The following is a 22,902-nucleotide window of genomic DNA, read 5'->3' as shown; positions in this document are numbered from 1 at the left end:
CAACATTTATCTCTTCAAGAAACAATGCTAGATCTGTGAAAATAGGAAAAGCACCTAAGCCTGATGAGTATTCTTATACTTGTGAATAAGGCAGGGGTGAAATCCAGCAGGTTCTGACAGGTTCTGGAGAACCGGTAGCGGAAATTTTGAGTAGTTTGGAGAACCGGCAAATACCACCTCTGGCTGGACCCAGAGTGGGGTGGGGAATGGAGATTTTGTAATATCCTTCCCCCAGGAGTGGTGAGGGAATGGGGATTTTGCAGTATCCTTCCCCTGCCATGCCCACCAAGCAATGCCCACAGAACCGATAGTAAGTAGTAACCAGTAGTACTGGAATAAGGCCTCTATTGACAATTGTATTGCACCAGGACTACTAGAGCAGCAACTGGGCCGCAGAAACAAATGACGCCCCATCCACAGGATGCAGGCAGCATACTAAACCACACACCCCTCCAGTCCATGGAAAAACTTTATCCACAGAACCGGTCCCGGGTCCCTGGGCCACTGTAGTAGAGGTTTATTATGAGACCTTTTAAAGTCTAGTTTTCCTGCCGCCTCCTGTAAGTTTTATGTAAACCTTATAAAGGCTAGTAGAGACCCTAATTATGCAGGTTATTACCTGATGCTAAAGTAATGAAAGTGCCTCTGGCATGAACAATACAAACACTGCATCCCTGCCATTCTTCCTGTACTTTCCAGAGGCCGGAATAATATTAAAAAATGACAACCATTTAGCAGAATGAAGTTACTCACTACTTCGTTAAAGGTGCAAGGAATGACGGTAAGATTTAAAGTATTCAAAACTCTCAATGTTTTACAAACATTTACAAATATTTAATAAAACATAAAAGCATAAGCTTTAAATCAGTTGACTGTATATACTTGTGAAAGAAAAAGGTGCCATACAATTCATTTACACCTCTTGGCTTTTTCCTTCTTAGTTCATATTGAGGAGAAAAATAAGAATGATTTCAGCAACACTGCAAAGCAGTATGATACTCGTATCTACTCTATGTTCGTATGTAATCTATGAAGTTAAAAGCAAGGTTTAAAACTAGCATGTTCTTTGGTAGGAACACAGTATTTGCAATAGCAATAGCAATAGCATTTAGACTTATATACTGCTTCCTAGTGCTTTTACAGCCCTGTTTAAGCGGTTTACAGAGTCAGCGTATTGCCCCCAACAATCTGGGTCCTCATTTTACCCACCTCGGAAGGATGGAAGGCTGAGTCAACCTTGAGCCTGGTGAGATTCAATCTGCCAAACTGCAACTAGCAGTCAGCTGAAGTAGCCTGCAGTACTGCACTCTAACCACTGCGCCACCTCGGCTCTTCTTAATGAAATTAAGAGCGTCTGCACAACATCTCTTAAAATTCCCCCAAGTCCCTGCTACAAAGGTGGTTTTTATAAAAGTGTGTTCAGTTCTGCTGGTCCCTCCTTTCAGGGCCTTCTTCCAATAAGATTGCCATAACAAGATGTCCCAGGGAGTAAGTCCATCTCACCTGTGCATACCCAATAACTGACTCATGGCGTATTTTCCTCCTCAATGGGGCTCTGCAGCCATGGGGGATAGCTGACCCCTTTGCTTGGCACCTCCTTTGGGTTGTGAAGGAAGGAAGTGTCTGAAGAGTCATGTTCTAGGAGAGGCCAGGACAAAACATTTGTATTAACTGATGTATCCACAAGAGGCTCTGGATCATGGGGGGCAGCTGTAACATTTTCCTGGTCCAACGTGCTCTGAGGAAGTTCACCCAGCTCAACAATGTGAGACTCAGGAAGAACGCTGTATGCTTCCTTTCCTGGGCTGCTGGTATCGTGGCCAGAGTCTCCCGCCCCTTCAGGGATGAAAGGAATGCTGTTACTGCGCATCTGCTGACTGGCAGGTGGGGTACACATGCAGTCAATGGCCTGCATGTCCTGACAAAGGCAGCTGTAGGTGGTTGATGGTTCTGAAACACAGCTGTTCTTGCGCTTCAGCAGAGAGAGACGGCGTCCAAAACCTCCTGAGGTAGGAGCTGTAGACAGCAGTCGGTTCAAGAGGTGGGCAGGCACATGGCGGCTCTGTTCAAGGCCCTCGGCAATCTCCTCCAGAGGCTGGAACTGCATATCCTCTTTGGCCAGTCTGGAAAGCGAGGACAAGCGGTTGAAAGAATTTGCACCACCATTTTGCACTATCCGTAGATACTTCCATTACTAGAAAGTGACAGGGCTTCCCTCAAGTGGGAAATGCACAGTCATCATGCTTGTACAATTACAGTCTCACCAATGGGGAGCTTCACACACACTGGGAAAAGATTGTTGATCAATCCCAAATGAGGAAAACCTAAAAGATTCATTCCCTTGTGATCCCCCTTGTGTCTTCACCAGTTAATCATTTATTATTATTATTATTATTATTATTATTATTATTATTACTACTACTACTACTAATAATAATAATAATAATAATAATAATTTTTGCACCGCACAAAGAATAAAGAAATCCTTACGTCACATCAAAAGTGGAGCCTTGGAATGACGGCTGTTGCAACAGAAAAACTGTAGCTGCCGTATAGGGGGCTCGTGGGTTTGAGGCATCCCAATATCTATCCTTCTCCAGGAGAGGCAGATCTCCATACATTTCATCCACAGCCATCATGGAGACCTTCAGAAGAAAACAGAAGGTGAAGAATCCCTTTTGCAGGCAGACAGTACTGGTTGCAGGCAGACAATACTGGTGTTTGCCTGTCTGTTTGTCAATATGTATGTAGGATATCTATATTGGGGTAGGGAGGGATGAGAATCTCAGCTGTTGGGCAGGGGACAGGTTTACAACTATTGTATCATGGAAAAATTCATCTTGATTGAAAACTGCTTTGCTGTTGTGGCTTGCCAGACAGATTTGGACAGTGAGAGGTTGGGGAGGAACACGGACCAGTCCTGGAGTCTGGGAAAGGCTCTGATGAGGGCTATGCATGGGAGGCAGAGAGGGGGCCAGGGCCGGATGCCAGTTATCAGCTGCCTTCAGAGTCAGACATCAGTGAGGCAGACAAACAGTTGGACCCTTTTCCCAGTGTGCGCATGCACAGAGTTGCCAGACGAAGAGAACAGCTAAAGAACAAGGGTCAACTTGGGAGTAAGGCCATGGGTGGATGATGAATGGCCCCTCCCAGAGGAATAAAAGGAGAGAAAGGGGAGTGGCGTTTGCACGAGACAATTAGTTCACTTAATTGGTTTGTGACTCTCCGTGACTCCTTGCCAAGTTTTGAAGATATCTGCCTGGCAGCTCTCTAAGCCAGATAAGATCTGTGACTGTAAATTCTCCCTTGAAAGACTTTGCTGAAAGTGAATGAGAGGAAATCACTTGTTTGTTTAATAAAAGGGGTTTTGCTGGAATCAGGTTCTGCTTCGTGATTTTTGGGGAAGCCTAAGTCAGAACATTTGCCGATCCTTAGCAAAAGAGGAGAGAGAGGTTGGGGGTTACCTGGAAGTTCCTATCGATCAATAAATTGGTTTCAAAGTCATCATCATCCTCTCCAAAAGGGTTGATGAGTTGCTCAGCCACCTGCAAAGATCCACAATGAGGAAAGATAGCTCCTTAGTCTGTCTCTTGTACAGAGCCTCCCAATCTTCTGCCAAGTATACAAATAGATGGAGGAAGAAAGCTAAATCTCTTTTTCCTCTGCCCCAAATCGGATTCCCTGGCCTAGCCCTGAGCAATTCTTTACAGCAGCTTTCCAAGATAAGGGATTCCAGTCATTCCCTCCTAAGATTAGCATTAGCCATATTGGCTCTCAATACAGTAATTAATAGTGAAAGGACTGGTTGGGAGCTACAGTAGTTGAAGATAATGCGAACTTTTGTCCCAAAGGAGCTTTTTCCAAAAGGCAACTGGACTTTATTTTTTTTACTTTCACTTCTCATCCACGAAGCATCCAAGAATTGAAGAAGCTTCTTGGATGAGAAACCAAATGTTTTCCAAAAAAAAAACCCCAAACCCAAGAAAGTCCAATTGCTTTTTGGAAAAAAGCACCTTTGGGACAACCATGACCTGGATGATTGAGAATCTCCTTAGACAAAAACTCCCGTTCGACACATCTGGGCAAGATCTGCTTGAGGAAAGTGATGTAGGAAATGCTCCAGCAGCCACTGCAAATTAACCAGCTCCATTCTGCCCTACCTTGAGCCATCCAAAGTAGAAGAAAAACTGAAGCAGGGTGAAAACAGGAATCCACAGGTCTAGGTCATGTCCTTCATAACCTTGGGCTGGATCGAGGAACTGCCTTCCAATTAGACAAGAAAAGAAGAAGCTGTATACAGCTATGGTAACCACCTATCAGAGCAAAAGAGAAAAGGAAAATGAAAAGGTGGAGAGCTACTTTGCTCAGATTAAAGGGTTTTTTTATTATAATAATTACTTAGGATGCAATTTAGAGTACAGCTTGCTTAATTAGGACTGCTAAGAAATAGACAATATTTTCAGTCTCTTTTTAGGTCAATGTTAATAGAAGAAATTATGATGGTTCTAATTTTCAGATTATACATTTAATTCCATGATAATTTAAAAACCCTAAGATAATTTACTATTCCCTATTTAGTTTCCAGTGGAAATTAGGTCTACATCTCATGTAACACTGAAAAATAGAACAGTAAAAGTTTTTTCCCGCTTGTTATTCACCAATAATGTACGCAGAAAGGCACTGATAACTAACTTAAGTATCATTAATTGCTTTTATATCATCCTGAGTACATTTTGTAAGGCAGGGATTGCAAATAAACAGTTAAAGTACGGCTATTCTAAAGTAAACTAAATATCCTGGTTTACTAGGTTATAAAGGACAGTATTGTAACTCTGTAGATAAGATGTTAGGTTGCTGGGTGTAATTGCTGCCAGTAGGCAGACCAAAATTAAGTGTCTCAATAAACATACCAGAGAGAGAACTGTCAGCCCTAAGGGAACCTCTGCTCTGCTAGAGTTATTGTGCACCCAAGTACTCTGACAGACAGTATATATTGTCCATAGAATTCATGACAAGCTTGTTGTTTCACATCTTAAAGTATGAGAGTTTTAAAGTGTTCTAAATGTACCAGCTCTGCTCTACGGCCAATTTTAGTTGTGGCTTTAGTGGCTTGCTGGTTTTAGACTTTGTATACTATCTTTCAAGACAAAAGCTTACTAAGGCAGTTACATCAAATAAAATAAAAATAAAAATATACTACATTACATATGCAATCATTGTGTCAATAACCCACAATTCAAAATTGACTGAACTTAAAGCGCTCAATATTTAAAATCACAGCAACATACTAATTATGCTTGAAATAATGGTAATGATTTTGACTACCCAAGAATAAGCTTGGGTATTTGAACTAATAAAATCAAGGCCAGAATTGAAAATTTGTCAGAATGATTCAACATAAGAAGAAAAAACAGTGGATCATATACTCAGCTCATACAAGATCACACAAATTGATTATAAATACAACATAACATATTCATGAAAATGATTCATGGAGCTTCTATAAAAATTACCATGTACCAATAATGAAAAATTGGTGGGAACATAGAGTTGAAAATGTAATAAAAATGGGCAGGTTAAAATATTGTGAGATTTCCAAATACAGAGTCTTGGCTCATAACACACCAGATATAACTGGTTGAAAAGAAGAAAAGAATGTGTGGATAACTGTTGAAGCAATACCAAGGGATAGTAGAATAGAAGACAAAGAAACAAGATTTGAAAATTAAAATTGAAACTGACTTTGATGGTCCCAGTGATTATCAGCACACAACCACCCTAGTGATTATCAGCATACCAAAAAATCTTGGACGGCACTTAGAAAATGTGTGTGTTGACAACATTTCCATTAGTCAATTGAAAAAGACCACACTGCTTGGATCCATATATATATTACATAATATACTACAAGATCCTAGATTTTTGGGGAGACCTCAATGCATATGAAAGTCAACACAGCTAAAGAACCAGCAGCTATGATTTGACATTGATATGAACATATAATAATAATTTAAACAATAATGTATGTGTTAAAAGGGTCCTTGCAGGTCATTCGTTCATCCCTCTGTTGCAACCAAGAAATTCTCACCCAGGCATTCTCTTCATTCATTCATTCATTCATTCATTCATTCATTCATTCCTCTGTTCCAACCAGGATTCCCCCAATTCTCCTCTCTCAAGCTCCCCTTGAGCTTCTCTTTTACAAGCTCACTATTCCTGGCTCCAGTAACTGTTGTTCATGGGACTTGCTTTCTAGACATTTTATCATTCAGGTAACTTTCCTCTGAATATGCTCCAACTTATCCGTATCCCTTTTAAAATACAGTATCAGCTCTTAACACAGAACTCCAAATGCAGTCTAAGCAGCACACAATACCAGGGAACTGTTATTTCCTATGATTTGGGCACAGCACATTGTTTTTTTAGCTGCTACATAAAAGTTACTGGTCATGTTCAAACATTGGGGTACTCTTATAGCTAAATTCTTCTTTTGTGCACAGCTGTCAATTTGAGTTTCCCCAGTCTTATATCCATGATATAGTTTTCATTACCCTAATTAACACAGTTGTACATTACCCTGTTGAGGTCATTTTTGTGATTTTGTACTCTTAAGATATTAGCCAATTGTTTTAGCTTGGTGTCATTTGCAAAATTTACAAGCATCCTTTCCATCCTATTCTTCAGATCACATTTTTGAATAGAACTGAGCTGATGACAGAGTTCTGGGGATGCCCCTTAATACTTCCCTTCAGAATGACACAGAATTATTCACAAACGCTATTTGGTATAGCTGTCAGTCAGTTAAACCTCAATGCTGTGTACAAATATATTTGTGTGGAACAGAATTCTATAGCGATTCCATCTCTGTTGTTCATTAATCTGATAGTAAGCTTTGATAGTATACATTGCCGAAGATACTGATACTGTTTTCCCAGATATAGACTACAACTCCCAGAATTCGCAATCAATGATCATATATATTGGGAATTCTCAACATTCTGGTCCCAATATATCATGGGACCATTAGAAAGAGGGAGTAGAAGAATTATTTTTTTGCCATCTACTGATTTTCTCGTAAAAATGCAATCCTTTGCATTTATAAGAATGTTCTTTCAAACTGCTCTCTGAAACCTGGACAAATAACCGGTTGCATAGGGCACAGATGTGCGATAGTCTAGAGAGCCACAAAACAGAATTGTTAGATGTAAGAGTTGATAAACTTCCCCGTCACCAGTTTTCTCTTAAATCTGGTCATAATCCTTTAATCTGTTCTAAACAAGAGAAAAAGGACACACAAACCAGAAAAGCCAACAATAGGATATGCTTAAACATTCACCAGTGAAATAACATTTGTGTACTCAGAGTCCGACAGCTTACCTGAGTGTATACTAATGGTACACTGATCCAGTCATAGTGGTAAAGCATGCTGCAGTTGCCACGAAAATGATTCAGTTCCTGGAGGGAAAATTCAATCATCACTGCTTGTGTGAGGCGTGAGAACTTTCTACAACTACATATAGCTTTCTACAATGCCTTCAGGTATATGTATAGCTTTACTCAAATCAATAAGTGAAAGTGACTTTTTTCTGGATTGAGGCAGAGAAATGTGATTTTGCTGATTCTCCTGTACTTCTCAGTGACTTCTGATAAAAATTGGCCATATATAGTATCTTCCTCTTGGACATTTGGTGCTTCAGTAGTTGCATCAGCTAGCTCTGGAAAGTAGTGTTAAGGTACTGTTCAGTAGTCTTATGGTAGATACATTGTAGATGTTGGGAAATTGCCAGCTAGGCTGGAAGGAGAGGTCAAGAGAGGACCTAGCTTTGTCAAATGCTTATTTGGATATTTATATGGGTATAAATGAATTATATTCATAGCACTATCACAATCCAATGAGGAAGATGTAATAAAATTAAATATTACAGGAGTAACTTTAACAAATCCATAATTTCTGCTGATTAGCGCATTGTTTTCAAGGTTCTTACAAAGTTACCTTTTTATAATCTACTCTATAGTTTTCCCAAGTACTAAGATTATACAGCTTTAGAATTTACAGTAAATAGCCTTCCTAGCTTTTGGTTCATTTAAAAACCTAATTGGAACCTGGATACAAAATCAAATGTTTTTTCCACACGAACCTTTATATTTTACTTTGGATATCACTCTCCCCATCTGAGACAAAACAAATGATGGCTAGGATGAGAGGTGGTGATGATGGCTCAATGATGGGTATTAATGCATCTCAAAGAAAAGCTCTCCTGACCCTGTTTTGCAACATTAAATCGATAGAACAGAAGCAGACATCCTGGTCCTCTCTAGATGTTTTTGGACTACAATTCCAACAATTCCTTGTTGCTGGCCATCTTGAAAGGAACTGATGCGATCCTTCTAAAATGCCAGGTCTCTACTGTAATAGAAGAATTTTAAGCATTATGGATGGCTGAGAAGGTGCTCAGAAATGTTGGAACACCAGAAACTAGAAGTTTCTGGGAAGTGGAAATAACTATTAAACCAGGGGTGAAATCTAAATTTTTTTGCTACCGGTTCTGTGGGCGTGGCTTAATTAGTGGGTGGGGCTTGGTGGTAAGGTGACTGGGAGGGTGTGGCTTGTTGGTCAGGTGGGCATGGCGAAGTCAATGTCACTTCTTTGCCCTTTTTTAACCTACAAAACACAACACAACACAACTGGCTCACCCACATTATAAAAGCAGCTGTGCTAGACCCAAAATGGCCCCTGCAACAAGCAGGAACCTCACACAGCCACAAAAACCTCCCCCAAAAAACTTTCACACTTTACACACACACAACACAACACAACACAACTGGCTCACCCACAATGTAAAAGCAGCTGTGCTAGACCCAAAATGGCCCCTGCAACAAGCAGGAACCTCACACAGCCACAAAAAACCCAAAAAACCAACTTTCACACTTTACACACACAAAATTCCACATATAGCTTTATGAGATTTTGTGTCTTTGTGTAGTTAGAGTGAAACACTACAGAAACACACTAAATCTCAGAAAGCTGCACAAATATTGTTTTATTTTATTTTATTTTTATTTTTATATAAAATCAGCTAAATATAAAACTTCCTAAACTTTAAATGGCTAGGTCTAAAAAAAGAACAACTAAAAAATACCCAATTAACTATTTTTTTAAAGCTTCCAAAGGGGAAAAAAACTTATCTAATAGAACAGGGGTCTCCAACCTTGGCAACTTTAAGACTTGTAGACTTCAACTCCCAGAATTCCTCAGCCAGCTTTGCTTTGCTGGCTGAGGAATTCTGGGAGTTGAAGTCCACAACTCCCTGCCTGCTTGATTGCAGGCAAGGAGATTCAGTTGCTTGCTGATGCAATGGACTGCAGGGATTACAGCAAGGCATTGCGACCAGCAGCTAAGGTAAGCAAGCTGAGAGGGGGTAGGGGTAGGGACTTTTGCTACCGATTAGCAGACAACAGCTGAGATCGTCAGAGCCGGGCTCTCAGAGCCATTTAAAAGAAAAAAAAGGCTTTGATGATCGCGCGGCTCAGCTGGGCATGGGGGCAGGGGCAGGGATTTTTGCTACCGGTTCTCCGAATTGCCCGCCGCCATCGCTACCTACTCGCCCGAGCCGGTCTGAACCTGGAGCATTTCACCCCTGTATTAAACTAGTTTAAGTTTATAACTCTAATGCTAAGATTCCGAACCTCACCTCCATGAGCAACTTGAAAGCACAGTTGTCACGTATCCGGCCTTCTTTACGGGCCTGTGCAGCTAAATTGGTAAACCAAATGCAGGGGACCCAGTATCGATTGTATGAAGAGTTGAGATTTTCAAATTTCTTGCGTTCCTCACGAGTCATGAATCCTTGAAGCAGATGCAAAGAAGCAGGTGTTTATATACAATGCCACTCATGCGATTGGTGAAATTCTTTAGGAGACACAATAGCACGTTCTCATGCAGACTTTCATAGCCTAAGGTATTCAGGATGTGTTGGTCTATAATATTATTGTCTCCATTGGCTCTATCAATAATGGCTACTGGTCATGTAGCCCAATATATCTGGATTGTACGAGACTGGATAAAACTGAAAATTGTGCATTACAATGGCATTTACCAGGCAGCACCTTCCAAATTAAAGGCTGTCCTAAATAGTGCTTACTTTGACTTTCTACATTTTTTTAGAATGTTCCCATGTAATCATTTCAAAAGTCAACAAGAAGATGGGCCTCTAGTGCTACACTTACCTGCTTCCACCACATGGTCCATGGTGGGAAAGCGCTTGAACACAGCAATGCTGACTGAGCGCAAGATCAAGACTGCTGATAGATTGCAATAGCGCATGAGTGTCCGTCGATAAAGCCGTCCCTTCTCATCTACACCATGGACGTTTCCAGAGATGGCACACATCAAGCGATCTGGCTTTGGCATACTGGTGTACTGGCTCCACCAGCGGTTTACTACCAGCGTTACATAGAAGCCTGAGTAAATCCAAGAAAGAAAAAATTATTTATTCATTTATTAAAACTATATTCTGCCTTTCTTCCCAAATTACATTAGAATATGACTTCCACAATCCAAATCTCATTGGGGGTAGGATTATTTTGTTATAAAACCAAAAACAGGTCCTGAAAGCCAAAACTCAGCCATACAAACATGTAAACAATGAATTATAATAAATGTGTTATAACAAAATGTGTGAAGTGTTTTTTATTCAGTTTTTTAGCCACTGCATTTTATTTGTATTCCACATTGCTTATTTCTCTTTTCAAATAGTCCATTCAGCATTTCATGCCCACTTACCATTCTCGGCTTTTACTTCTAGATCCCATCCCTTTACAAGTTTTTATTTGTAATTCTTTTTACTCCTTTTACTCATTAGGAATGCAATTCTTATAGTTCCATAAGAATCAGTATTCTGCAATAAAAGTCATTACTAATGTACATTTCTCTGATGCTCTGTGTTTTTCTCTGAATATTGAGCAAAGGCCAAGATTTTGGAATTAAGGAAATTCCAATATCTTGGCTTTGAGGTTTTACTTTTTGCTTTTAGAAACAATTGACAACTTGTAATTTGCTTAACAACCAGCATCCTTTATTTGTGCTAGTCCCTTGGCAGAATGGGAAAATGAAGGAGGGAGGTTCATATTTGAGCCACAAACAAGAGAGTTGGGGAGATTGATATGTAAAAAAAAATCACTGCATTTTGCCCATCATCTTTGAGGGCAGATAAGTTGGGAAAGAGTTGGAATGGAAATAGCAAAAGGGGGAGGTTGGGAAATGAAGCATCTCACCCAAAACAAAGGCGATAGGGATGAGATTGGCATACTTGTTGCAATAAATGACCACCTTTTCGAAAATCCGTTTCTGATCTTCTTTTAAGACATACCTAGAAATAGAAAGAAGAAATATTAAACAAAATTATTATTTGGCAGTGACTGGCTTCCATGGGCTTGGATTGAAAATTGGGATAATTGAAGGAACCATGAATCCACCATAAGACGTCATGAGAGACTGCTTTTACACGTTTCTTAATTATCTACATTTGGCTTATTCACGTTTCAACTTCAACACAGCTCAGCCAGGAAGAGAAATACAGACATATTCACCCAGTGCCCCACTCTTTTGTTTAAATAGGCTATAACTGACACAAGTAATTTCATGAACCAGGTTAATTACACTGTTGTTGAAAAGGGGCAACACCTTATTTACATGTAGCCTCATCACTTATTTTATGTCACAACTGGGCCAATAACTGCGCAAAGGTTAAATAGCAAACTTAGAATTATTTTAACAGTATACATCCTCGTGCCAAAGTACACTTTCCAGAATGAACAATGTCCTTGTAAATTTAGTATGGTATGGTATACAGGTGGTCCTCGACTTACAACAGTTCATTTAGTGACTGTTCAAAGTTACAACAGCACTGAAAAAGGTGGCTTAGGACCATTTTTAATACTTACAATCATTGCACCATCCCTATGGTCATGTGATCAAATTTGGATGCTTGGTTCATATTTATGATGGTCGCAGTGTCCCTGTTCTGATCTAAGCTTCCTTTATTTTCTTTGACATGCTGCCAAAGACCTAATTGGCAATTATCTTGGCAAGGCCACACAGAAATACAGAGTCAAAAATGGAGCTTCAAAGTACAACCAACACCATCCACAACGTTGCTTCCTGCAAAGGCCCAGGTGCCTTTGCTCTTCCTTTATGTCTTATGGGAGGGGCCAATCATCTCCAAGCCTTACTCCCGAGTCGTCCTTTTGTTTTAACTGTTCTTGCCTTCTGGCAGCTCTGCGCATGTGTGAACTAGGAACAGGCTCTCCATGTTCCTCTGCCTTTCTGATGTCCAACTCTGGAGGCTCCGGAGTCAGCACATAACTCCCAAATGGCCCTGGCCCCATCTCTGCCTCTGACACAGAGCCCTCATCCGAGCCTTCCCCGGACTCCAGGACTGGCCCATATTCCTCCCCAGCCTCCTCACTATCTGACTCTGCTGCCAGCTCCACAGGCTGCTGGCAAACCACAACAGTCCCGGGGTCCTGTGATCCCATTTTGTGACCTTCTCACAAGCAAACTCAATGGGGAAGCCAGATCCACTTAACAACCGGATTATTAATTTAACAGCTGCAATGATTCACTTAACAACTGTGGCAAGAAAAGTTGTAAAATGGGGGAAAACTCACTTAACAAATGTCTCAATTAGCAACATAAATTTTGGAGTCAATTATAATCATAAATTGAGGACCACCTGAAGTAATTCTTCAAATTAGAAAAGGAATTTCATAAAATCTGAGCTTGCAGGTGGAATATTAATAACAGCCCAAAGTTCTGGGAAAACAGGAGGGAAAGGATGCCTACTGATACCCTGATTTACCGATACGTAAGGCTTAGTCCCAAATAGGAAACCGAGAAGACCAGGAACTCCTTGTACAGCAGCTTATAGATGCTCCCACGCCATAGGCTCAGCAGCTTGTAGAAGCCCCCAAAGCGGGCATTGGCCACCCGAGCTGTATATGTAACAGTCATGCTAGGCAGAAAGAGGCTCAGTGCACCTGCAATTGAAGGAGACACAGAATTAGAGCTTAGTACATGCAAACTTCTCATGCAGATCACCTTCTCAGTTTCTCACAAGAGGACTTACAGTGAAGAAGAAAAGGTTAGGTTCTTTCAGAGTCTTTTATTCCTTTTGGACAGAGCAGCAACCTCACCTTTGAGAACTTAAGTTGCCTTCCCCAACCTGACACCCTCCAGATTGGTTCCTTTTGGCTCGGCACTTTCCCACGGCAAGGAGAAAACCCTGCGGGAATTCCTTGCAAGTCCTACTGAAAAACTCTGAGGATGCTCTGGTGAGAACACTCCCTTAAGTGGGTGTGTTTGTAAAAGAGCTTTCCTTGCCTCAGCCCCTGTCAAAAGTGTTTTTCCTTTGGAAAAAGTGATAGTTATGAACAGGGAGTAGCATCACTGAGGAGGAGTTATTACAACATCCAAACTGATAATTGTCATGGAAGGAAGAATACTTTTTACAATGGGGAGATTAAAAAAAAACCCTCCCTTTTACAAAACTGCTGATTTTAACTGGGTCAGAGAATCAGGCCCTCAAGCCATTATTCCATGGTAATTCAGCTATCAACTAAAAAGAATAGCCCTGATTTGCATCTTCCTTTCTTCTTTTATGTTCTCTACAATGGCACAGAGAAATTAGTTTCCCCCTTGCAACCAAGGGTGTTCCTAGGACAATACCTAGCAAATCAAAAGACAAGGAAGGATTCTATTTTTTTTTCCTTTTTAAAATAAGACTAAACATTTAAATATGGCAGGAAAAGACAAGATTGCAAGTGGAAGATAACATTATCTGAACACTGAAATGATAATGTAAAGTTGTACCAGCATTTGCAGAAGATTGTATAACACCTGGTACATACAATACCTTAGGCTAAGATGTACTTGGCTACTTTATGGTTCAGGGTTAATTCAATAAACTGCAATTTGGATTAGCCCCTTATGTGAGCACATCCTAGAAAATGTCCTCTGGAACCACAGTTATTTGTTATAACAGACAGACAAAATCAGGAAAGGCTTTATGTTCATCTTAAAGATTTTTTTAAAAATATATTTTAAAATTTATATTCAAAAAGCCATTGTTGATCAAATTTTGCTGTGTGTAAAATTGGAGTTAATAATGTTAATAAGGTTACATGTTCAGGTTGGCATCACTTAATGAATACAATGGGGACAGGCAACACCATATTCACATGCTCATCATCAGGGAGGGAAAAAGTTTTCTATAAAATTGAAGATAGAATTGTGAGAGAAAGAAAGCAGCGCTTCCTTTGCCAACTTAAATTACTCACTTCTAACATTGCTTCACATTTAGTATGAGTTACAATAATGTAAATAAACACCTGATGATAGAAGGTGGTACCTTTTGACCTACTAAAGATTCTACAAAGAACAGCAGGCATATCAGTCTTGCTCTACCAGTTTAATGCTGGAATAGCCGCTGCTTTGAATTTAAACAATCCTCACTGAAATAGCTTAGAAGATTTCAACATCAGATATTACTGTTAAAAATAAGTACAGAATATCTAATAAAGTATTATTCATTTTCTATGCATCAAATGTGGGTCTGACATGTTTTAAAAGTTTGCATAATTATTCTAAGCGTTATAGTTTTTTATGCCTTAGTTAAATAGCACATATCTAAGCCTTATTAGATGCAATTGTCAACAATCTTATATTGCTGCATAACATGCCGCCTTCTCCTACATATTCTTTGTGGTTTTCTCTTTATTGAATACTGCATGATGTGCTTCCCAAGGCAGAAGCACATCTTCTTATGCCATCATGTGTATTGCTGGCATGCACACATCATAAATCATCATACTATTAAAAAGATGTTGAGACTCTGGAAAAAGTGCAGAGAAGAGCAACAAAGTTGGCTAGGGGGCTGGAGGCTAAAACATATATAGAACAGTTGCAGGAATTGTCTAGTCTAGTGAAAAGAAGGACTAGGGATGACATGATAGCAGTGTTTCAATATTTGAGGGGCTGACACAAAGAAGAGGAGTCAACCTATTTTCCAAAGCACCAGAAGGCAAGACAAGAAAAATGGATAGAAACAAATCAAGGAGAGAAGCAACCTAGAACTAAGGAGGAATTTAACAGTGAGAACAATTAACCAGTGGAACAAATTGCCTTCAGAAGTTGTGGGTGCTCCATCACTGGAGGTTTTTAAGAAGAGAACGGACAGCCACTTGTCTGAAATGGTATAGGGTCTTCTGCTTGAGGAGGGGCTTGGACTAGAAGGTCAGACTAAAAGACTTCCAAGTTCCCTTCCAACTGTGTTATTCTGTTATAAACTTAATTCTGGAAAAATAGTTGTGTGCCCATTTGAATATGATATTGCTTTATTTATGGTAATTTGAAATCAAATGATGCTATGAGGGATTACTTTCTGCACTATCCTTGTGTTGGAATAGGTTGTCTTATTTATTTCATTTTAAATCTTCCTTTACCTGTGGTGATTACCTCTTTACCCCCTTTTCTTCCCAACCATCCTATGAAGTAGGCAAGTTAGGCTGAGAAACAATGACTGAACCAATGACCATCACTTCTTGAATCTGGTTCCACATCTCTATAATGCTAAGCTTGGCCCTCCCACAACTGAACAGCATTCTCTCTCTACAGGAATTGTTAGCCTAGCATTTCCTATTCGTATCCTTCTTGTGTGCAAGAGAAAGGAGGGCTGCCATTCCCCAAATAAATTCTTTGGATAATGGGCAAATGTGACAGTAAATACAGAATTCAAACACAGTCATTTTAATAAGTATTATAATCAAATCACAGTTTAATAAAGTTCCTATGATGGAAAAGAATATGCAGTTTTCTCACGATTAATACATAAATATTCAAAAGAATAAAAGCCAGTCCTTTGCAAGCTATAGGCTATATACAATAGCAAGAAGAAAACAAAACCTGCAAGGATTCCCACAACACTCCTTTGTTGGACTGGGATAACCTTGCCAATATTTCAGCTTTTTGTTTAAAGCAGTTTGATTTGCAGATGGTAGATCAAAGTACCATCAACAATACCTACTAGGCAACTTTGTACCAATCACTCCTTCCAAGCCCAACCAAACTCCAAGGCTATTGTAGGAGGAAAAACAGGATATAGGATTGCAGAATATGCCAATGTATGCTCCTCAAGGAAATGCAGGCTACAAATCTAGAAAAAAGATCTTCCATCATAGTATAGCAATTCAGCTGGATTATTGAAATTTTTATTGGTAGATCTGCATTTGGCAAAATATGTAGCATTCATCAGAATATATTCTCTTGCAAAACCTTGGGACACAGCTGTAGCCCCTTCCCTTTTTATCTTGAGTTAAATTAGTTGCTCCTTCAAACCAGTAGAACAAATCCTTGAACTCTAAAAGAGACCTCTAACTATACTTTGAAGGGGGTCTGATTTAATCTTTCACACGCACACCCTTACCTTGTCCAGATCTAGCAATGCTTCTCTCATCTGGTACATTCTTTTCAGAGATTTCCCCTCCCCACTTGCTATTCCAAGAAGAATTGAGAAATCAGATGCCTTCCCCTGGGGGGACAACAATCAAACCTTCTTGGATTAAGAGTGGAAGGTAAAGCCTTTGAAGGAGGGCAGCTTTCCAGACTATCTAAATGAGTTCTTCATTAATGAGTAAATACTGAGCCAATTTTTTTCCCTTAACTAAAGTCTGGCTGTCGTACAACTGACCACTGACTGAGATTCAACCCATAAACAAATACCATAAGACCCTGAGTGTTCTTCCTTCCTTCCTTTTTTCTTTCCTTCCTTCCCTTCCCCAGAAGCAGTTGGGGGATGGAAGAAAAGAAAATATGAATGAGAGAATACTGATCTTCAAACCAAAGCATTGCTCTTAGGTGAGATGAGTCTTAATAACTTGCAAATGAAAATAATGCAATAAGCATCTTGGTTAGCAAGTTTGGTCTGCATGCAACTATGCTAGAGCCTATAAAGTATTTGCAGAAAGTTCTTTCTCAGAGTCAGAAAATCTAGGAGATCCTAATGTCTGGAATCAAACTGATCACCTTAAACACAGGTAAGTTTTCCACATGCTGCATCAATTAATGGGAGAACTCAGCAAATAGAAACAGTTCATTCCTTTAAGATTTATATTGTCTTAAGTCCCTACATGAAATCACCAAGATTCTCATGGTAGTTGATAGACCAAAGGATATAGCATAATCTTTACTGAATCTGCTATAATGTAGTTCTCCCTTGGAAAATGGCCACAAGAGAAACATTCAACAGAGTTTCTACCAATTCCTGTAAACAATTCAGGGAATAAGTAGTGTCATTAGCCTATCATTGCAAATGCAGCATCAGACTCTGAAGGTTACATTAAAGGACTGTAAAAATAATTTTAGAATGAGCGTAAGTATATTGTGATGCTAAATATGTATAGATTAGACTACAAATAATCTGATTTCATTAATACTTATTGTTCAGCAATTAAATACACAGATATAATATAGAACATTGCTTAAAGCATACCTTATTTTTAGAATGGGTATTAATATTCAATACATTTCCTATAATATTCAAACTTTCAGGGTCTCAGACTGAGCTAAAGCAGTGTTGCTCTTTCTTGGCAAGCATGATGCATGGGGGATACTGGGAACTGACTTCTATCCCTCTTCAAGTTGCCAAGGTTGAAAAACGCTGAACTAGAGAAGCTCATTGACAATAAAGAAGAGACAGGATTTTCCTTCAGATTTCAGCCCAGAATTCAATACTGGAATAAATATAAATGCATCCAAGGAGAAGTCTTTCTAAGTTTATCACTCTGATCCTATACTGATGAAGGCGGAAAAGGCAAGCATTTAAACTTTACCGCCTACAATCCCAAACCACATGCAGGCCAACTAGAAACACCTGTAAGTAAATTTTATTAATGATCTCAGCACGCAATAGCTTTTAAAGAAGCCATAAGCTTGTAACAACATTCACAGGATTCAAAATTTTACAAAGCAAGGAAAAAGAACCAGCTGCTTGCAGGAACAGAGAACCCTAAACAAACCATTTTAACACTAACCTGTGCAAAATATTATTTTGCTGTCTTGCAGTAGCCTTTAGCCAGGATACCTGCAGGAGCAGACTGGTTTGCAAAGTTCTCTCACAATGATTTTCAGATTCAAACTTCACTAGGGATGCAAGTATTAGAGATAAGGTGCCAAAAAAAGGGAACAGCTCAGACAGCCCCTACAGGTTTTTAAATACCGGTACTTACATATCTAAGCCTTTGAAATCTGAACTGACCTTTTACAACCCACCCACAGGTAAACTCTTTGATTGCTGGGCATCTGAATCTGGATTGAGAGGGGAGAGGTAAGCAATTGAACTGAAAGTCTGCAAGAATTGTTGCAGGTTATTTTTGAGTCAATTTTAAGAGGAAGGGGGAAGAACTGCAGAATGGCAGAAGCTTTTGGACAAGAGAAAAGAGATAGTTCTTTGAAAACTATATGGGTATAATAATATGTAACATGAAATATATTTGATGCATTTAAACTGATGTAAAAATACAGACCTGAACAGCTAAAAAAAAAAAGCAAGGTAGTACAGTATACCAAGCAGTATATAGTAAAACCAAGCAAGCTATAAAGAATATCTTTTCAGTCAAAATCTCAGTATGACACACACAAAAATAACACATACAAACACTTCAAAACTGAAAGCCAAGTACCAAGAAAGGGAATTCCAGAACCTGCACTGCTACTTAAGAAGTATCAATTGCAACTTTAAAGACAGCTACAGGATGGGTAAATTTATAAGATGAAAGACAAACTCTTAAATACAGTAGAACCTCTGGTCATGACAATAATTTGTTCCATAACTTTGGTCGCAAACTGATTTGGTCATAACCTGAACCTAATTTTGGAAATTTGGCGCTTACAAAAAAAATGGTGCGGAAGGGGAAATCGGCCGTGAAAAAAAAATGTGAATTTTTTGGTCGGAACCCAATTTGGTCATGGTCAGAAGCGTTTTTGTGACCAGAGGTTCTACTGTATCCTGAATCCATCCCAGTATATGCAATTTCTTACACTCTGCTCAGAAATAAATGTTATGGTAGTCTGAAAATTATCTGGGAAAAAGAGTTTAGCTGGCGAAAGAAAAACTTGACATGACCTTGAATCCTTACCATTGAGCTTTCTAACCTCATAGGTTACAGTATTTTAAGTTGATTTTCTGCATTGATGATTTAGTTTGGGAATGATCTGTATATGGAAGTTGGATCTTTATATACAATCTCAGGCTGTTCTAAAACCAGCGAATAATAAGCTTGTGAAAGAATTTATAATCCTTTTTTTCTGCTTGAAACCTGATGGAATCATTCTCCCCTTTGGGCCTTTTTCTCCTTCAGTGTTTAACAAGTCAATTACCTTCAGGGTTTGGTTTGTAGAACAAAGACAAACCAAGCAAACAGCTATATTGCCGTGGAAACTATGACAGAAAAATAAAGAGGAGAAGCAAAAGAATTACTTTCTCACAAGCACATTTAAGTGCTTGCATTTACATCTACAAAAGTGTAACACTCCCATCTCTTTTGCATTTTTTCCATCTTTAGGGATAAGACTTAAATATTGAGTAGGAAGATGGAAATTATCATTCCTGTGTTCTCTCAAAACATTTCTAGTTATAGAGATGTAAGCCAGCTGTAATGATTCTGCTGATGTGTTATCTCCTTGACGATTGAAATTGCTATATGAATCATATTTCTTGTATCTGCGTGGCTGATTTTGCCTTTTCTCCCTGATACTATTAAATAACTCATTAGAGGTTGTTGAGTTTATTCACTAGATTCATACCAGGCTTTTCTTCCAGGAAAAACACTGATAGAAGAATCTTCCTTAATTTCATCATCACAACATATCTATGAAATAGGCAAGGCTGAGAGTCAGTGATGGGTCACAGTCAGCAAGTCAGTTTTCATGGCTGAGAGTAGACTTCAGCCTGGTTCTCCCAAGTCCTAGTCTTACCCTAATCACATAGGTAGTCCTTTGGAGAAGCAGATTGCCATAGACTTATGGTTTGTGACTCTGATAAAAGAATGCAAACACCACAAAACCAGTGTGTCCTAGCTTTGTTTCTTGGAGGGCATGCTAATTATGGATTAATTCTTTAAAAAGATCATTAGAGTCTAGAGCCTATCTGAATGAGACTGCTCTCAGTATTTTATAACAAAATAGATGCTATTTTAGTCAACCAAGAAGCATTACTCATAGAATTTGCATAATATATTAGGCTAAACTACGATGTAGTACGTCATTCAATATATTGTGCAAGCCCAACCAGTATGGCTTGTTTAATAGTTCCGTATATTGTGAGAACCAGGCAATTAGGTTAATTCAAAAAGACATGTTTCCGTTAAATATAAATTTGAAGCTATAAGACTGCTTGTTTTTAATTAGCTGAACAGCTAATCCAACTGCATTTTCTTGGTTTGTTACAGATATTTTTTTTTATCATCTCCAAATTCAGGGATCAATTTTAATGTACTGTAAATTAGTAGCAAACACAACAGTAGAAGTACTTTAAGCTCTAGGTAAGGAGTAAAAAGTAAAATCATACTCAAATACATATAAAAAAGGAAAGGAAAGGTTTCCCTTATCCAGTCGTGTCTGACTCTAGGGGCAAAGTAACAATTAAAATAGTAATCTCCCAACCCTTAGCCTTAATTCACAATTCATTCTATGTTATGAATGTGGAACTGAGTTTTCAAAGAAATCATTTCTAAACTCTGTCAGTTAGAGGTAGAACTCTGAGGTAGAAGTTCTGTTATATATCCCAAATAAAGCCTTTTTGGTCAAGTATCAATTACATGTTCCCCCCCACACCTATAAATGATACAAACTCTCTTCTTACAGCTACTGTTTTGCTCTAGAAGGCTTTTCCCCCCAGTGATGCCCACTAGATACATCAGACTTCAGGGTTCTACTGCCTGAGAGTCAGAGAAGTCAAAAGGCCAACACATCTGAACTGATCTAAATAAGCCAATGGACAGAAAAAAAAATAGCATTCTCTACCCAGCAACGAGACAATAAGGAGAAGCAAGCCCTGCTTTGCCAGCCATTCACAGTCTATGGCCTAATCCGTGCCCAACGCCCATTACAAACCTTACAGAAACTTCCAGAGATGCATCATCTGCGTTCAACAGCTCCTGTATTCAATGTGGTATGGGAAACTTAGCTGGTTGTAAAATAAACTGGGCAGGTACCTGCTAAAGCCCAACCCTAGCAATTGAATGGATGCAGTCTCCAGATAAATACTCTTAAGTGATCAAACTAGCATGGCAACCTCTAATTTCAAAGCCGCACACTAGGATATGAGGCATGTAAGGTAGAAATATGCAATATGTCCTGGGTTTATGATAGTCCATCACATCATTTATTGCAAATAAAGAGTTATTTCTCGTAGCAAAATAGAATTTTGACCGAAGCCACTGAATAAAGAAATAGTAGTTGAATATAGAAGTTGGGAAAGAATGAGATGAGTAACATCCAATGATGTAATCCAGACAACTTATTTTTCTTATCTAGTGTATCACTGATAATATCTAGAATATAATTAATTTAACTTGTTTAAGGGAAATTAGACTGCACTGCTTAGCATTTTACCTAGGGCATACAGGCCTTACCAGTAAAACAAGCATTTTTCATCAGGATTGTGCCAAATTCTAAGGTTGGCTCTGGACCGGAGCAATCGCTAAATGTCTGTTAGGAGGGCTGAATCAAATTATTTGATTCATTGGAACTTCAGCAAAGCTACTATTTTATTTTAACATACTGCAATTTTGAAGACCTGATCATAGTCCATTTTTCCATTGGCAGGAACATTTGTTTCATCCATCCTTCCACATACCAGACTTTTTCTCCAAACACAAGTTTGCCTGTGTGCATTGTTGTTAACTTCTCTCTTTCTTCCCAACTGCAGCAGCAATATGCAAACATGGCCACAGTGATTAAGAAAAGCACCTTATTGCAAATTGCCAAATGTTTGAATTATTGTATCTTTCCAATTCAGGGACTTACAAATGCAACAAAGAAAATCTTTGAGAGATTTTGCATATGTTTTTTATACTCCACGGTCTCCTCTACAGTTATAGATTGCTATCATAGCAACTAAATGAATGCTTTTTGTAAAATATTAGATAAACATTAATATACAAGTAGTCCTCGACTTACGACCACAACTGAGCTCAACATTTTTGTTGCTAAGTGAGACATTTGTTAAGTGAATTTTCCCCCATTTTATGATCTTTCTTGCCATAGTCGTTAAGTGAATCACTGCCATTACTAAGTTAGTAACACAATTGTTAAGTGAATCTGGCTTTCCCATTGACTTTTCTTGTCAGAAGGTCACAGAAGGTGATCACACCACCCTGGGACATTGCAACGGTCCTAAATGTGAGTCAGTTGCCAAGCGTCTGAATTTTGATCACATGACCGTGGAGAGGCTGCATTGGTCGTAAGTGTGAAAAATAGTAATAAGTCACTTTTTTCAGGGTCGAACGGTCATTAAATGAACTGTTTAAGTCAAAGACTACCTGTACTAAAAAACATGGAAGAATCAGCATGGTAACAGGAAACAGATTGTGCAATATTTGTTCCATCCTCCTATTGCTCATATATATATATATATAGTGAAGACATTGAGCTGATTTTAAACTGGTGTGTGTGTGTGAAAATGGTGTGGAAAATCCCTATGTTATGCAATTACGGGTATGACTACACGTTCAGTGATTATTCAAAGTTACTATAGTGCTGAACAAGTGGGACTTACGACTAGTCCTTGAAGTTCCAGCCATTCCGGTACTGCCTTCCAGTCATGTGGTCATGATCAGGGTGCTTGG

General features: G+C 39.0%; 1 protein-coding gene across 3 annotated transcripts; it reads right to left on the bottom strand.

Moving 5' to 3' along the window:
* Positions 1 to 812: 812 nt before the first annotated feature.
* Positions 813 to 21,228, bottom strand: BEST2 (bestrophin 2). Of its 3 annotated transcripts, none has more exons than XM_034406624.3 (10): positions 21,167 to 21,228; positions 12,861 to 13,038; positions 11,275 to 11,369; positions 10,228 to 10,461; positions 9,693 to 9,847; positions 7,378 to 7,455; positions 4,161 to 4,313; positions 3,465 to 3,545; positions 2,491 to 2,645; positions 813 to 2,123 (listed from the first exon to the last, which is right to left on the bottom strand). In XM_034406624.3, exons 2-10 carry the CDS (start codon positions 13,010 to 13,012, stop codon positions 1,526 to 1,528), a joined length of 1,701 nt encoding a protein of 566 aa, XP_034262515.1. In that variant the 5' UTR covers positions 13,013 to 13,038; positions 21,167 to 21,228; the 3' UTR covers positions 813 to 1,525. The 3 variants fall into 3 exon arrangements, with proteins under 3 accessions (XP_034262515.1, XP_034262521.1, XP_034262536.1); XM_034406630.3 differs by having other exon boundaries at positions 21,172 to 21,223; XM_034406645.3 differs by lacking the exon at positions 21,167 to 21,228 and adding an exon at positions 13,128 to 13,199.
* Between the last annotated feature and the right edge of the window lie 1,674 nt (positions 21,229 to 22,902).

This window comes from Pantherophis guttatus, chromosome 2 (assembly GCF_059756535.1).
Source record: "Pantherophis guttatus breed Tessera chromosome 2, ASM5975653v1, whole genome shotgun sequence".
In the NCBI taxonomy this organism is placed as follows: Eukaryota; Metazoa; Chordata; class Lepidosauria; order Squamata; family Colubridae; genus Pantherophis; species Pantherophis guttatus.
Note: the sequence above shows the minus strand (reverse complement) of the source record. Positions and strands in the feature narration are given on the sequence as shown.